Source organism: Lingula anatina, chromosome 3, assembly GCF_051362555.1.
Source record: "Lingula anatina isolate TDL-2025a chromosome 3, LinAna3.0, whole genome shotgun sequence".
NCBI classification, from domain to species: domain Eukaryota; kingdom Metazoa; phylum Brachiopoda; class Lingulata; order Lingulida; family Lingulidae; genus Lingula; species Lingula anatina.
This window is the reverse complement of record NC_141769.1, coordinates 8,415,899-8,432,741: the sequence shown is the minus strand read 5'-3', so window position 1 is coordinate 8,432,741 and position 16,843 is coordinate 8,415,899. Positions and strand designations below refer to the sequence as shown.

The 16,843-nt window shown below is 35.9% G+C and overlaps 2 protein-coding genes across 2 annotated transcripts; both read right to left on the bottom strand.

Moving 5' to 3' along the window:
* Positions 1-814: 814 nt before the first annotated feature.
* On the bottom strand, positions 815-2,591 carry LOC147762867 (uncharacterized). Its single transcript, XM_087010127.1, has 2 exons — positions 1,281-2,591; positions 815-952 (listed from the first exon to the last, which is right to left on the bottom strand). Exon 1 carries the CDS (start codon positions 2,564-2,566, stop codon positions 1,295-1,297), a length of 1,272 nt encoding a protein of 423 aa, XP_086866253.1. The 5' UTR covers positions 2,567-2,591; the 3' UTR covers positions 815-952; positions 1,281-1,294.
* Positions 2,592-10,539: 7,948 nt separating this feature from the next.
* Positions 10,540-16,216, bottom strand: LOC106173435 (multivesicular body subunit 12B). Its single transcript, XM_013554576.2, has 8 exons — positions 16,137-16,216; positions 15,379-15,564; positions 14,910-15,117; positions 14,420-14,549; positions 13,390-13,715; positions 12,799-12,860; positions 12,532-12,582; positions 10,540-12,376 (listed from the first exon to the last, which is right to left on the bottom strand). Exons 2-8 carry the CDS (start codon positions 15,481-15,483, stop codon positions 12,320-12,322), a joined length of 939 nt encoding a protein of 312 aa, XP_013410030.2. The 5' UTR covers positions 15,484-15,564; positions 16,137-16,216; the 3' UTR covers positions 10,540-12,319.
* Between the last annotated feature and the right edge of the window lie 627 nt (positions 16,217-16,843).

Sequence of the window (16,843 nt, the reverse complement as noted above, 5' to 3'; positions counted from 1 at the left end):
ACGAAAACATTCGTTTTTTTTTTTTAATCTCATTTAATGTTATTTTGTATATCATAGTACATCATATTTTTTACAAATAAGATTTATAAAATTTCCTTTCATGGAACATCTAGCAAACTTGAGTTTTATTGAAGGCCCTTTAACACAAAGTGGTGCGTCTTTCTATTAACGAGGGCGAGATTCCTATAGATAACACTTATTGCAATGTTTGTCTTGTTCATCGCAGGTTTTAACTTAAAAGTCGTGAAAATTACTGAGTCAAAAGTCTGACAATGATAATACAAATAAATGGATAGAATGAAAATGTGACTGATTGCCAGAGGTAATATAATTCATGTTGCATTATATCAAATTAAATCTTCTTAAATGTTAGTTGAATTTTCCCGATTTGAAGTTTGATGAGTCTTAGTTCTATTCATCCGATTTGGTATTTTCATTACTATTTGTGCATGCTCTGCCCTTATCTACACCAGTTTCTCTCTTTGACGCTGTGCAGTTTGGCATTCTAGTTCAATATTATTTGTCATAAGTCAGACGTTTTGAACACTTCTTGAATAAACTGCCTTTTTTTAATTAGCATTAAACCTAGAATCTTATTTTCCGAAATATATTTTGCATAAGATGAGCAATTACGACAAATAATCAAGAGTATTTTTTTCAACATTTATTCAATGGTGAAGGGTGTATGGTGTACAGGTATAATAAAACGTATATTTAATGCAGAAGTAGAAAGGAATTAAATAACCAACTACATCAAATAGTGTCTATAAAATTGAAATATCCTGTTCATTCTAGAAATTTGCTATGCACATCGATGCGAGGTAAAAAACGATCGTTTGACGTAAATCATAATAGTCATCATAAAAGTGTCGGAAGTGAAAGCCGCATACTTCACGTAGAAATGACGGCTGTCTCGGAGATATGACGACGGCCGCTGCAGTTTGATCAAGCCCTGAAATAAGAGAAAAAAGAAATATGAAATGTTTCGAACTTTATAAGTCATAAGGATCTCTTTGATTAATTTGGTTTCAAAATGTTAATTATTTTCTTTCATTTTTGATTGGAACTATTGACATTTCTTGTTCATAAAAGTCATTATGCACGTTTGTCTCTTAATATTCTGTTTTAAAACAGTTACCACAGAACACAATAAAATTTTTTTACAACTAGTTCAACTTTTACATCCTGTCTGTTTGTTTGAAAGCCTGCCTTCCTCTCTCTCACTCTCTCCCCCCTCTCTCTCTCTCTCTCCCTCTTTCTCCTCTCTCTCTCTCCCTTACCTTTCTCAGCACATTTAGTATGGGTAATATGAGCTGCTGGATTTAGTGCCGTAACTACTCGAAGATTTGCCGTAGCTGCTTCCTGAGCTGCTCTTGCCGTAGGAGTCACTGCCGTAACTATCGCCCTTGCCATAGCCTGAGCTGCTCTTGCCGTAGGAGTCACTGCCGTAACTATCGCCCTTGCCATAGCCTGAGCTGCTCTTGCCGTAGGAGTCACTGCCGTAACTATCGCCATAGCCTGAGCTGCTCTTGCCGTAGGAGTCACTGCCATAACTACTGCCTTGACTATAGCCTGAGCTGCTCTTGCCGTAGGAGTCACTACCGTAGCTATCGCCCTTGCCATAGCCTGAGCTGCTCTTGCCGTAGGAGTCACTGCCGTAACTATCGCCATAGCCTGAGCTGCTCTTGCCGTAGGAGTCACTGCCATAACTACTGCCTTGACTATAGCCTGAGCTGCTCTTGCCGTAGGAGTCACTACCGTAGCTATCGCCCTTGCCATAGCCTGAGCTGCTCTTGCCATAGGAGTCACTGCCGTAACTATCGCCATAGCCTGAGCTGCTCTTGCCGTAGGAGTCACTGCCATAACTACTGCCTTGACCATAGCCTGAGCTGCTCTTGCCGTAGGAGTCACTGCCATAACTACTGCCTTGACCATAGCCTGAGCTGCTCTTGCCGTAAGAGTCACTGCCGTAACTATCGCCATAGCCTGAGCTGCTCTTGCCGTAGGAGTCACTGCCATAACTACTGCTTTGACCATAGCCTGAGCTGCTCTTGCCGTAGGAGTCACTGCCGTAACTATCGCCATAGCCTGAGCTGCTCTTGCCGTAGGAGTCACTGCCATAACTACTGCCTTGACCATAGCCTGAGCTGCTCTTGCCGTAGGAGTCACTACCATAACTACCGCCTTGACCATAGCCTGAGCTGCTTTTGCCGTAGGAGTCACTACCATAACTACTGCCTTGACCATAGCCTGAGCTGCTTTTGCCGTAGGAGTCACTGCCATAACTACTGCCTTGACCATAGCCTGAGCTGCTTTTGCCGTAGGAGTCACTACCGTAACTACCGCCATGGCTATAACCTGAGCTGCTTTTGCCGTGAGTGGTGCCATAACCCCCACTGTACCCACCACTGTAGGCCTTGCCACTCTGTCCGTAGCCATAGTGGGTTCCGGAGCGTCTTCTTCCCAGTAGGGAATACCCGCGTCCGGGGAAAGGGTAGTAAGGTTTTCCTTTATAAGCAGTGGCCGCAGCCAGAACAGCAAGGAGCACCAGCACGGACAGCTTCATTGTTTACGGTGACACGACAAAATAGTTTGGGATGTGCGATACGTGTTCATAATCCGAGTATATTTATATACCAACGAGTTGCATGTTATAAAGGTATTCCTTCTTTTTCTAAAGAAGCTAAAGATATTTAAATTGATCTTATCACAGGTTGAGCGTTTTTGGTGAGAGAAATCACAACTTCTTTTCACTTATATTAATGAGATTACGTACTGGCACGAAACAAGAACAAACGACAACTGCAATAAATTGCATTTCAGTGTGAAATTTGTTACCGCATAAGCTATTTACTTAAGTATGAATCTGTCTTGATCGCCTGAAACAACATATCAAAAGCATTTGTAGGTTCTTATCTCCATTTTTCATTAACAACAAGCGCCAGGAGTCTGTAGACTGCAGTCTGCCTTATGATAAAATAAGGATAATTTCCTGAAAAAGAAACACTCTTACGGTGCACTTTTACGATGGGGTAAAAGAAGTCTGATTTTTATGATAAATAAAACATTTATTTTGTTGATTTTTATCCAATTTCTCTATTGTGTCTTCTAAAACTGTCTAACTGTTTTAACAGTTTAAAAAATCGAGCTCCAATTGTTCAGTTTTGTCAAATACACTCAGTTAATGACACGTAGTCATTTAACAGATATAACCTAATGATTTCTTTAACAAATATGCCCAATTAAAACAAAAGGCTTTTAAGACATTTAAATCATTTAAAGGGATGACAACTCTTTATTTTGGTGCCACAAAAATGGGGTAAACGACAAAATTTCCCTAATTTCCAGTGGTTAACGAATCCTTTCCGACATTCAAAGTTAGTCAATTGTTATTTAAAGTGTGATTTTTGTAATAATCTCTTTAGAGATGATTACGGAGGGAAGCGATCTATGAAGGTCCACGTGGTTCGAAGGCAAGCACAGATTTAATAATAATTGCGATAATAATAATCATAATAATCATAATAATCATAATAATAATAATAATACGGGACCACATTTTCAAAAGAATTTTCTCCAAATGTTTTTAACCTTGTACATTGAGGTTTTAATAATAATTGGTCCTTAGATCTTATCGAGCGATTTGATGTGTCACAGAGATAATCCGGTGCAAGTCTATAGCAGAATGAGCGTATATTAATTTTTTGAAAAAAATAACCGCCATTTTGGTGGTAAAATTGAAATTATTATATTTCTATGTACTGACTACAGTTGTGGAAATTTTGACTCTCATGTGAAGGGTTGTTATCCCTTTACGTTTTAGCGAAATAAAGCTTTATGGCATTTGATGTTGATAATACTTGAAATCAGTCACATTTTTTATTCGTAAAAGGCACACGAGTTCTTTGGAGAATACAGTTCAAGTCATACTGAACAAAAGATAAACAGAAAACGCCCGGGAAATCAACCGAGCATGCTAAAGCGTAAAACACGTATTGTGTATGCTACTCTTTCCTTTATAACTTTAAAATGGCAATTTTACCGTTACCTCAGAAAATTAAGCTTGACATTTGTCGTGTGAAGAGTTCTGATGAGAAGAAATGACTTTTTGTCTTTGTTTTTCCCTTTTTCAAAAAGTACTTAAATATTTAAAAAGGATTATGGAGAGGAATGTAGAGCACGTAGATCTTTTATCTTCAAGTGCCTTTTCATGCAGTACTGAGTGTCTGATGTTTCAGGTAAATCACTTGAAATCTTCAAAAGTGTTTAATGATGTATCAGTACTTCCTTAAAATGTGAAGCTTGTGGTGTAACCCGCACGAATATGAACAAAATTTAAGACAGGGCTAACCATTCAGAAAAAATGAGGGTGTACAGACTTGAAATTTAATGTGGAATATTTTTTCCAAATCATTTTTCATCGTTTTTCCCTACTTTTCTGACTGATAAATGAAATTAAAGATTAAAATCGTTTTAATAGCTTTAAATAATCTCTTCCAGGCGAATACAGAACGTTTTATAACGTTACCATAACGGGAGCATAACGTTTTTTGGGTAAAACATATAATAATATTATGTGTTTGCTGGGTTTAATGTCATTGTTTCATCAGTTTTTTAATTGAATGTACATAATAAAAGAACCAAAAATGATACTAAGTCATACAACAACCATAAAAAGCAATATTTTGAATCTCCATATTTTCCAAATTATCATCTGTAAAAGAGTTTCATGCCCCACAAAGCTCTGTGTGAACCGGAGTTTTCATCGTGCAACCTACAATTGTTCCTAAGATACCCCCTATATTATAAAATGGTAGTCAAGCGGTTTCCAGGTTATCCCCGTGTTTGATGTGGTTCAGGTTACCATTTGTGTTTTAGCACCATTGTGATATCCACATGATGCTGTCAATGACCCAAGTCATTCTAGACGAGGCACACGCTTCGTCGTAGGCCTCTTCAGAATATCTGTTACACATGTAAGTCTACTTTGACTACCTAAGCAGTGCAGGTGAAACCTGCCCCAATAAAAGAAACCACTCGGTTTCAGAGTTCTCCCCGGAAACGGTCATGGTCACCAATTCATTAGAGAAACAGTTTCACTATTTACAGGGGCTTCATCAGAGGCCGTCTGGTGTTCTAACGAGGTATAACCAGTCTGGTGTTCTAACGGGGTATAACCAGTCTGGTGTTCTAACGAGGTATAACCAGTCTGGTGTTCTAACGGGGTATAACCAGTCTGGTGTTCTAACGGGGTATAACCAGTCTGGTGTTCTAACGAGGTATAACCAGTCTGGTGTTCTAACGGGGTATAACCAGTCTGGTGTTCTAACGAGGTATAACCAGTCTGGTGTTCTAACGAGGTATAACGGGCATAAATCTATAAAACTGTACGGACAGTTCCGTGTGACACAGTTATCTGTCTGTCAAATCTGTCTTTTTCGCGCCATTTTGGCACAGGTTAATAATGCGGTGAAACTTTACTTATTTCATTTCACGCTCTGCAAAACCGACCGCTTTCATGCAAAATTTCAAATTCTATGCAGTAGTTGCCGACATATGGATACTTTTTGCCAAATCCAAGCTCTGACCAGCCCAATGGAGCATTAACCAATTTAATCACTGCATATTACATAATGCAGCAGTGCTACAGACATGGTAATCACTTACAGGTACTTAGTAGCGACACACCTGGATACACACTTCTCCATTTACATATCTTATATTATGAGATTTGAGATTTTTGAAAAAAAAAACCATTTTCACTAGGTAGGCATACCTTTGAAACTGAAATATTCCATATTAAATGTCAAGTCTGTATGTTTCCTTAGTTCAGCGCTTCCTGCGCTTATGACGTTGTTATAAAGTGCAGGGGTGGGTTGGGGGACCAAGCCCTCCTCCCCGCCCCCGATAGTCGTCCAAAAAAAAAAAAAAACCCAGTTAGTCATCATTTTCCTGATCTCACCTTAATAGATTTTAAGATATCAAAATATGCCAGATTACAAAATGAATAAATAAAAAATAAATAAAAAATAACGATCATAATATAAACAAAATGTTGAAACAAAAGATGCTTATAGGTTGAATTCGTCTGAGATGCGTGCGTGTCAGCAGTCGGTGTTTGAAAACACTTCCCTTTATAACAACTCAATTTCAACTCTGATGTTAGGGTCTTTGACCCCCCTGGCACTATAAGTGGCAAAACAATACATTAGTTCTTTTATAGCCGTTCATTATGTATTGAAATGGCATCCTAGGGCAAGCCATAACGGGGTTTATTTCACTGCAACGCTGTCACATCTGTTTAAAATTGTATTTGTCAAGTTGATAAAAAAGTTATGGACTATTATGTTGCGTGTCAAAGTGAACTTATAACTCGTGTCTCGGTAAAATAGCATGTTATATAAACCATTAACAACAGTCATAAACAACTTTATTAGATACGGCAGATGAATGCATCTTTGTTACTCTTTCCGCAACATTTTTAAAAATGATAAAAAGTGAGATCAACTGCAACCAGGTTTCAGTCTTTTAATATGTGATGTCCGTTAATTTTCTCCTGCAAACCCCCCTCTGCCCTTTGCCCCCCTCCCCCCCCCCCCCCAACAATCTTATTACAATCTTGAGAATTAGCAATATGATACTATAATTATGTATGATATAAAAATAAAGTGATTTTATCCTTCTGGCAACTTGCCATTTTAATAATGTTTCTACTCTAGGTAACATATTTATGAACTGTTATTTTTATTATTAACAAGTGATGGCTAAGTCATTCTGGTGGCCCCTTCATAAACGTTTGGTACTAACCCCCTCCCCACCTTGATGTTTATAATATTGTATGCCCAGTTGAGCAGGTAGAGGTGGAGTACACAAATAATCTCACACATTGAAATATCCTTTTTATGAACCAAATTAATTCTTTCACCATGACGCCTTTGATCACTTTGCCCAACGTTAACCACACTGATTTTTCAGGTAAGCGAGTAGAGGTGAGGTAAACAAAGTAATCGTATAGAAAATAGATCAGCGCTCGATTTTCAGGTTCAATTGCCTACTACGTGGGTTCCTTGAAATACATTATAAACTATTAAGATGCTCAGTAAGCGACCAAAGGTAGTTTATCTTAAAAATGATTTCCGGTAAGTTCTCTGCTATAGAATCATGTGCTTGTAGATGCAGTAAAATCATAAAAAATTACAAGATGAAAAAAAAAAACGCGTTGAACCTCAAGGGCGGGCAACGTCTCTCTAATTCATAAATTAAACAGAAATTGTTAAAAAGCCTAAGGAAATTAATCGACATATACAAATTGGACTTTAAATTGAATAGTCTTTTGAGGAAAGCATCCGAGGTGGTTATATAATCGCTGTACATTTGTATATAATATATATTTTGATAAAAGTTGATAGAACGCGTCATTCATTCAACAGATTGATATTGAACATGGGCTCTTTCAATTAACACGGTGGGAAACTTAGTGTCACACTTCTCTGTATTAGTCGAAATAGTATTCAGCGCGAGAAAAACGTATTTTGAGGTAAACCATGTACTAAAATACAATACAGCCAATTTTAGATTAAACTGATTTTTAAATTTGACTAATTTGTAATGCATGCTTATTAACAGCAGAAAGAAATCATTGGTTTAATAAAAAATGGCGCGTTCAAAATGAACGGGTTTTCTCGTGTCCATGTCCCCCTCTCCATCTCTCCGTCTCTCCACGCACGCGCGCACACGTGCCCATTAAGATTTAAACGGTCACAAAGAGGAGTGGAACAGCATTATCAGAAAAACAAGTCTCTTAAATTTGAGAGGTGGCAAGTCTCGTGTTGCCTCGATCTAACTACGGTTATGATAACGTAGCACGCCAATTTATAATACCGCTTATCAGCAGTCAACGTTTTAATGCCAGAAACGCCTGAAAGGAACGCCTTTTCGTAAAATGTATTTCTATATTGCAATTTCAATTGCATTTTTTTCTTTTTTTTTCTTCTCGGATCAGAACCAGCAGTATTCCACATAGGAATAAAAGAAACATCTTTGAATTTCAAAATGATTTTTTCTTCGTTAAATGTTTATGTACATCAACCGCTTTCGCATTGGAGTTCAGTAATGATGTTTTTACTTTTAAATTATTTAGTACTGCCTTACTACTTTTGTGTTCAGTCCGTGATATTTCAAACAGTTTTTCCATTGTTGTTTTTGTTAATGAAGATGTCTATGGGGTGTACACAAAATGTATAATAGTGTTGACTAGATGTAACATTTAATGATACTCAGCCTTAGACTGATACTAATGTTTCTTGATCTTATTATTTAGCTAAGCTTTCAAATTGTCTGTTGTCTGTTCATTTTCCACTCCGTATGGTTTTCCTTTTTCACTGACTGATGTGAGTAACTCTTGCAGGTCTGGATATGTGTTTAACTAAGCTGTATCATCTATATAGCCCAGATTGTTTATGCTACCTATATTCACTGTATCTTATATATGTAGTACATGTACTTGTATCTTCGGCTTCTTTGAATATTTTATCGGTGTGATTGCTTCATTCTTTCCGTTATTTTACAAAGAAAAAATGCTGTAAATAAATAACAAACAAGGCAGCAAAGCTATCAAATAAACAGATACATATAAATATACCGGTAAAGGGCAAGACTGATAGAAAAAGTCACTGGGACATTAAAACAGTCTAAAAACAACCTCTTCAAAATGAAAGTACATTAGAATACTTTTGTCGATTTTGATGCAATAACATATAATGCTTAAAATAGCACATTCGCTTTTAATTTTCATTACGTACATCTGTTTCTCTGAGCATTCTGAAAAAAATGTAGCTTGCGCAGGGCGTCAGACCCAAGGGAATGCAAAGACAACTAAAAAAATACCAATACGCAAATATTTAAAAAATCTAGAAAACACACACTGGATAACACCAACAAAGATAATCCCATCAGGCTGGTTTTCGAACTTGAACTGAATTTTGGTGCCATAAATCAGTCCAGTTAGTCTGAGATTAATAAGTCACGCCGTTATCCATCTATTTCGTTAAAATTGCACAAAACTGCTTTTGATTTTGTCAGTTTTGATGCAATATCACGAAACGCTTAAATAGCATAATAACAACCGATTTTAATTGTGTACTATTGTTACTGTGGACATTCATAAAACACAACTAGCAGAGAGCTTTAGATCCATGGGAACTCAAAGTCACACTTACAAAAAAGTCAATTTGAGAAAAAATCCAGAAATTACTTCACAAATGTATTAACTTAATAAATATAATCCCGTCAGGCTAGTTTTTAACTTGAGCGGTGTTTCAGTCCATAGAATAATTCCGTTAACTTGAATAATAGTAAGTAACGTTTTTCCTTTTAGCCCATGAGCCAAAATGGAAAAGGGTCTTATTTAAGTATTTGGCTGCACCCCCGTTAGGCAAAGGTTTTCTGATTGATTATTGTGGTTAGAACTTACTTATGGAGTTTACGAGTAAAAAGTGCACAGGAAGCTACATGTAAGTGGTGCCGACAGTTATGACAGCTGCACGTGATGGCTATTTTTAAAGATATAGAGTGTCTGCTCATAAAAAAGCAAATATTTCAGCCTAAGAAGTTGTTAAGACTTCTACCTAAAAGATTCTGATAGCATCACAGAGTGAAATAAAAAACATGCTGAGAATATAAAATTCGTAATGGTGCATTTTATGACATTATCTTCGCTTGAATCACACTGGCGCCCTCATTATTTTTTGAGCTTAATGACCAATTTGTATCAAATCATATCTCATTAGGCCATTTTTTAAGTATGATATTCACACACAGCGTGTAAATTGTTTTTAACATCTAGAAGTGAAAGGTTTAACACATGACTGGGCTTACTTTGACCAACATTTTCTCATGGGCCTTTTTGGAAGAAGAAACTCCTCTTCCATTGACATTTCATACAGAGTCACATATACAGCTAGTAGGAAGCCAGATTTATAACCCATCCACTTCAGCTTATTGATTTCTTTTGCATGTCAAAAGATAACTGGTAAAAAAATCTCCTCTCGGAGGAGAAGAAAAACTGACTCTAGTTGAAATTTCTTTTCTCAGTTGAAAATCTGTCAATTTTTTTTACCCATAATGATGTATTTGTTTACATTTAAACGGTACAGGATCTGATTCATACTAAAATAACACAGGCACTGAATTTGTGTAAGTTTGCTATATATCAGTGCCTTTTCCATACTTTTTTTTATTTTAGGGCAAGCACACCAAGGGTCCTGCAACACATAGGTAAACCTACTAGAGATTGTAAATAGTCATTAAGTTGATTGAAGAAGTCAGAACACAGGGGTTGTTGTATTGATTTTGCATTTTGTTAAGATTATAATAAAATACTGCTGTTATGAATGAGTTGCTAAATAATCATCACCAAAGCAAAATTTTTAAGACAGTTGCTTCAGATGCAGATATTCTTGGATAGCTACAATTCTGAGTCTGTTACAAAAATACTGATCAACTGTACATCCTTCCATACAATAAAATACAACACTTGGATTCAAAAATCGAAATATATTCAGATCAACTTTAGGGTACCCTGTACATGCATACTGAAACTGGAAGTACACATTGTTAACTAAAAAGTTTGATACAAAATCTGTGCAATATGTAGAATAATTTTCATAAGCACAATCACAAATATTCCCATGGGCAAATGAATAAATATATAAAAACAAAATGAATATGTTCAGAATGATTGCTCACTAAAGCAGCATTTGCTACATTTCTTTTTCACTGTACAGTTCATGGCAAGAATATTGAAAAGAAAATGGTAAAAGCCTTAATTTCAAACTAAAACATTCTGAAAATCATGCCTTGCCATATACTAGTGCAGGGGCACCCCTTTTTTCGAACAAACAAAAGCAGAAACAGCCCCACCCTCCTTAAATTGGAGAAAATACACCCCGGGACTAACAGGGGCATGTCGCATACATTTCCTATTGCTCAAAGCGTACCTCTACCAGAGGGAGACTGTCACAACCCAACCAGCAATGACAATACCTTCAGCTTTAAGCGAGATTGTGGAATTAAAGACCCCTATCAAGACTTATAGAAATTTCTTCAATATACACTTATGGGTGCTGGAAAATTGCTCCATTTTTTTTTTAAAAGGATGCCGAAACCTTTGGAAGCATAGATACTAAAGAAGTGCACATTGTTTGATCGGAGTCCCTAAAAGATAGAAGACATGCAAACACACATATACAGCTTTCTAGTGGCTGGTATTCAATTCAGGATTAGTTTTATATCAGCATTAGTTTTCAAGAAAAAGATGAATATTTTATATTTTTATAATACTTACACGACTTCCTTAAAATAAAAATTGTTTCTGAAAGTGCACTTTTTTTATCATACCAAATGTTCTCTTCTCCCACAATACCCTTAAATAACCAATGTGCACTGAACTCACTCTTACTGGAAATAGTCTTTAATTAACATTTGAAATTGTTAAAAACATATAAGTTCAAATGTCAATACTCATTGGATTGTTTCTGAAGGCTATATTTTCTTTATCTTCATTTTGATTTAGTCAATTAATGAATGAAGGTCCCTGAAAAATAATCCCCTTATTCACTAAACACCTGACACCCAATTACAACCTCAATCCTCCACATTCATTTGGGACATATTTAAAACAATAATTTACCATTGTTTTTATACCAATTTAAGCCAACACATAAATTGAATAAACCATCAAACTGTATATAAAACCTAAATGATTGCTAACTTCTCCACTTGCAGGCATACACCACCATTTCTTTATTAGTCAATAACTTGTCCGTAGGATGGGTACCCCCTACCCTTGCCCCCCTTATTACTTTTTCAACAATCCTGGAACGTTTCTTTATATCCATTTTCTACAGTTACAGATCTTGGGTATTTACAGTTTGCATTTCACCCTCATTTCAATTTTCAGCTAAATTAATCAAATAAATGAGGGAATACATTTCAAAGTACAGAATTTACAACAGTTTGGTACAAATTGGGAATTGCTCTTCAAACTTCTGTAAGCATTATGTCACAGCTGAAGTCATTTCTCACAAGTGGCTGTGTCTATCACCACCGACATAAAGCACCATCTCCATCTATTATATATATATATATGTGGCTTGTTTTTGTTATGGTTTCCATGTGCCACAAATCCCTAAGGCATTGCAGTTGCTGTGACAGCATAAAACACATTGTGTCAGGTTGGACACAATTCCATGCAATGATCACCAGACGCTCCTCTGTTGTATTGTAATTATGTCAAATGTAGCAAGAACACTGGCTTAGATCACTCAGGAGGCATTCTAGCAGCTGCTGATTTTTCTGCGTTGAAGTCATAATTGTACTGTAAAAGAAAATGCATATGCTTAGCTTTTACATTCATCATCATTCTATGAACAGGAAAAGGATGGAAATATAAAAACTGATTACATTAGTGTCAAGCATCAAAAGTGTGAATATAAACAAATATTTTAGAAAATTGAAAAGAAATTTACTTACATCGCTCATAACTTCCATCAAAGTTTTATATTTTACATCAGGGATAGTCATCTGAAAATAAAATTTATATAAACAAATATACTTTTATATGAAGTAGTTGGTCTCATAATGCATATGTTATTCAGAAATAATTATTCTTGGTTCTTAATGCAAGTAATATTAATTTTTGTTGCTTTTGCATGTTGTAAACCAAAACTGTTGTAATTATATAATAAAAATTCAATTAAGAAATTATAAAAAGCATACATTACCATAAAACATACTTACATTTTTTAAATGGGAATAATCTTCCAAATTAGGACCAAGCTCAAAGGGTATACCATAGAGAGCTAATGTTAAAAAAAGAAATTTGGACCTAAATAGTTTATTTCAAAGATGTAATTATAATAACTTATTCACTCGATAATTTTACTATAAATGTAAATGAAACTTTATTATATATCTATTACACATATTTTTTACATTGTGTGTTCCTTTGACATTATTTAAATCAGCTTTATTTTTTCTACATATTCTGATATAGAACATACAGAAATCACCCAATATCAATTAAGTACTGTAAGCAAATCAAGAAACATAAACAAATAAGAAAAGGCAAAAATATACCAGAAGAAAAAAGAATGTTAGAAATTGTTTAATTTAATTAAGTACTTTACAAGGAAATCCACTTGTTTATAGCAGCTACAGTGTATCAAATAAAATCTAAATAGAAATATCAATATAATACAGAGACACATACTGGGTGCTTAGTAAACAACCCTTACTGCATTGGTAAACTTCAGGAAGTGAAATCTGATGTCTGTAGCTTGGAGTAACAAAATTTTGAATTTGCATTGAATGAGAAATCATCATACTTACGAGAGTTCACAGTCTGTATGCTCCCCTGCCTAACCAGACCACTTGCTTCTGCACTGCTGGCGGAGTGACCTTGACCTTGACTAGACATCCAAGATGGCTGCATCACAGGGCTAGGACGCCTGTGACTTGGAGGCATATATGGAGCAAGGCTGGGGTTAGCTGTGTAAGGCAAATTTTGTCCCTGTGCCTGAGCGTCCATGGAGTAAGTTGGCGGTTTTGACATGTATGATGGCGGCATACTGTAAGGAAGTGATGTTTGTTGCCCAGTGGAGCCATCTTGTGGCACTGGGGAAATCTTTGTGCACAGTAGAAGGTTATTGATGTCTCTGAAATGATAATTATGTCACATATTGATTTTGACATGAAAAATAAACTTACATGTTAGACTGAACTTTAACTTGCAAGAAATACTGTCACATGTTAATGATCAACGACTTTTCACATGTATCCTATGTTATTGTTTAGAACTAGTGATGCTTACTAAAATCAAAGTTTCTTTTTTTCTTTTTTTTTTTTTTTTTTTTTTTTTGGAAGTGAAATGATTAAATCACAGAGCAACATAAATATATGATTTTCTCTGTTTGGCTTAATGAATCATGTTTACTCAGACATATGCTATCTAAGCTTATACATGATACAGGTTGATTATTTTTCAAACTATATACGAGGATAGCATATAGACTAGTGTATCAACCTGAGTTTCAGAACTGACTCAGGCCAGATTCTTCCTTTTCAAATTCACCAAAAATTAACCTCTTTGACATTTGATTGAATTTTTACCACATCAATCACAAAAGTTCATAAGACAGGTCTATTGGCAACATCATATTCCCTTCAATGTAACCACTATATACAGAAGAGGTAAACATCAGTAAAATAAAATGTTTAATTGAATGTCAGAGTCTGATAAATGTGCACATATGGAGCTTAAAAATGAAGAAGTTCAACTTGGTACATGTACACATGAAATCTGAAGCTCAGGTTAGCATAGCTGAGAACAACAATTGGACAAATTTGATGCCAGTCTTACCCAATAAGTGTGTAACCTGTTGGCGGCCTTTTTAGCTTACTGAGAAAAATAATTTCACTAATAGCATCATTTGCACTTGTCCTTGAGACCATCTTTACACAAAGAACCTTCTTTTTTAATGCTTTATCCCCTAAAAAACAAAAATTATGAAATTCAAACAGATAATTATTATAAATAATTTTCATGTTTACACAAAACATTAATTACCAAATATCCTTTAACTTCCTTCTCAAGATATACTTGAGCAAAAAAAAAATTTTTTTTTCAAGACTTATCATAACAATCTGGAAAAAAAAAGGATGGCATAAAAGCTATGACAGAAATTACCTTTTGGCACAATTATATTCTCTGACAACACAATGCATTTTTGAAACATAGCAACTAATATGTTCTCTTCACAGAAAAAATAAAATTAAACCTGCCACTTTCTCTTCTTAAAATAAAGGTAAAAGTATTCATATCAATGATGCCTACATCTGTACTACCTCACCTGAGTTTTGTGTATATTCAATACGAGAGAACTGAGCTGGCATATTATCATTTTCATTGATCACTGCAATATCTGCCAATATGTTATTCAGTGTTCCATTTGCCAGGGGGAAAACCCTTGTGATGCAAAGAAATCTAGTGATCTTTTTCCTCAGAAAAGAGTCCTTCCATAGGTCAGCTTCTTCATTACTGTCATGGCATCTTGCAATCTAATTAAAAGTAATTTCTCAAAGTAAACTCTTTAATATGATTTAATAATTAAGTAAAGTTCACATCTAGCACTTAGTAATCAATTCATTAGTATCTTATCCAGGTTAGGTATTTTTCAGTACTTGGAGTTGAAATGAAATCAATGTAAAAGAATACTAAGTTCTGTATTTCTGAGCATACGCGGGGCACTGAACTCTATAACCATATCTACGTGCAAATATGTTTATGTCAAGAAATTATCAAGAAGTGCACATCCTTACCACACTGTATCCTGCAGGACAGGCAGATTTATCTGAGACTATGCAGAGGCCTGTGATGGGATATGTCCCCGGTAGAGAACCAGTCAGCTCTTGCATGTTCTGCATTGTGGAGATGGTTGTGGGATAATCTGTAGCCAAGGTTGTTTCCCCTCTCAGGCTACATTGAGACCCCACCTTACTCTTATGCTGTGGAGGAAAAGTTATTATGCTAAACACATAAAACAGGTTGTTAAAAATTAAAAAGGTCTTAAAGATTCAGTGTTGTATGTGAAGGTAAGGTGAAACAAGCTATTCTCTCCCTTCTGATGAGATTGTCTTCGGGAATATAAAATCAGAATAACCATTAAGGTAGAATATCAGGTTCTGATGGGGGCCGGGTTATAATTATACACCTGTATACACTGATTTGGGTGGGTTGGTAATATACAAGTAAGTCACCATTTGGTATTTACGATCATATATCGAAAAAAAAAAAGAATTTGGCAGAATAAAGATTATGCTTACTATCAGTCATGATGTTGACTCACTGGTCAAGTTCAAATGTCAACCAGTGTCATTGTCATAATTTTTAACTTCTAAGTTCAAGTGACAAACATTTTGACAAGTGTTCTAATCGATAATAGGGATTTGGGGAAATTAGTTTTACACCCAGGAGCATAATGTAGTATCCTATTCAATAAAAATCGGATTGCTTTCTTTAAGAGATGTATGATGACAGCATTCACGGTGAATATTTCCAATAATTGATATAGACTTACCCCTAAACTATCGCTTCCGGTTAACGGACTAAAAAGAAACGCTAGCCACCGATGTAACACAATGCCAAGACGGACTTGGGGTTTTGAACAAAACTGGGCCAAGCAATGTTTATTGTACGTTTAAGACGTTAACAAGGATTGAGTTTCAAATAGTATGTTTATTAATTTTTGGTTTGTCAAAGATAATTTTCCTTCCTTCTGAATCAGCAGTAGGTCAGTAAGACTGGGTTCCCATGCGTAGATCGATCCATCTGGATCGATCTAACTCCATGGGGAGTTTCACTAAATTGCTGTCAACTTACCGGCTTAAATGGCTGTCACGCCTACCGAATCAGTTAAGGGGTAAAGGTAATTACCCCCTAACAGCTTTACTAGGCGTGACAGACATTTAAGCAGGACAAGTTGACAGCAATTTAGTGAGACTCCCCAGGGAGATAGATCGATCCAAATATCTGTGGGAATGGTCCCTAAGTCTAGCTGGAAACGGCATGGGAAGGGGGGGGGGGTGTGATAAAAAGGGCACCTGTCAGCCGTCCAGTATCCTTTGAAACAAGGGTGAAGTTGCCCCTCTTATGAAAAAATCTAACGTGTACAGGCATACAGAGTGGTGCGTAACGTCCGCTGACATGAACACTATTCAGTATTGAATAGGGTATATGCCCTATGGTCCATAAGTTCAGCCAGTTTTTTTTTTTTTTTTTTGACCG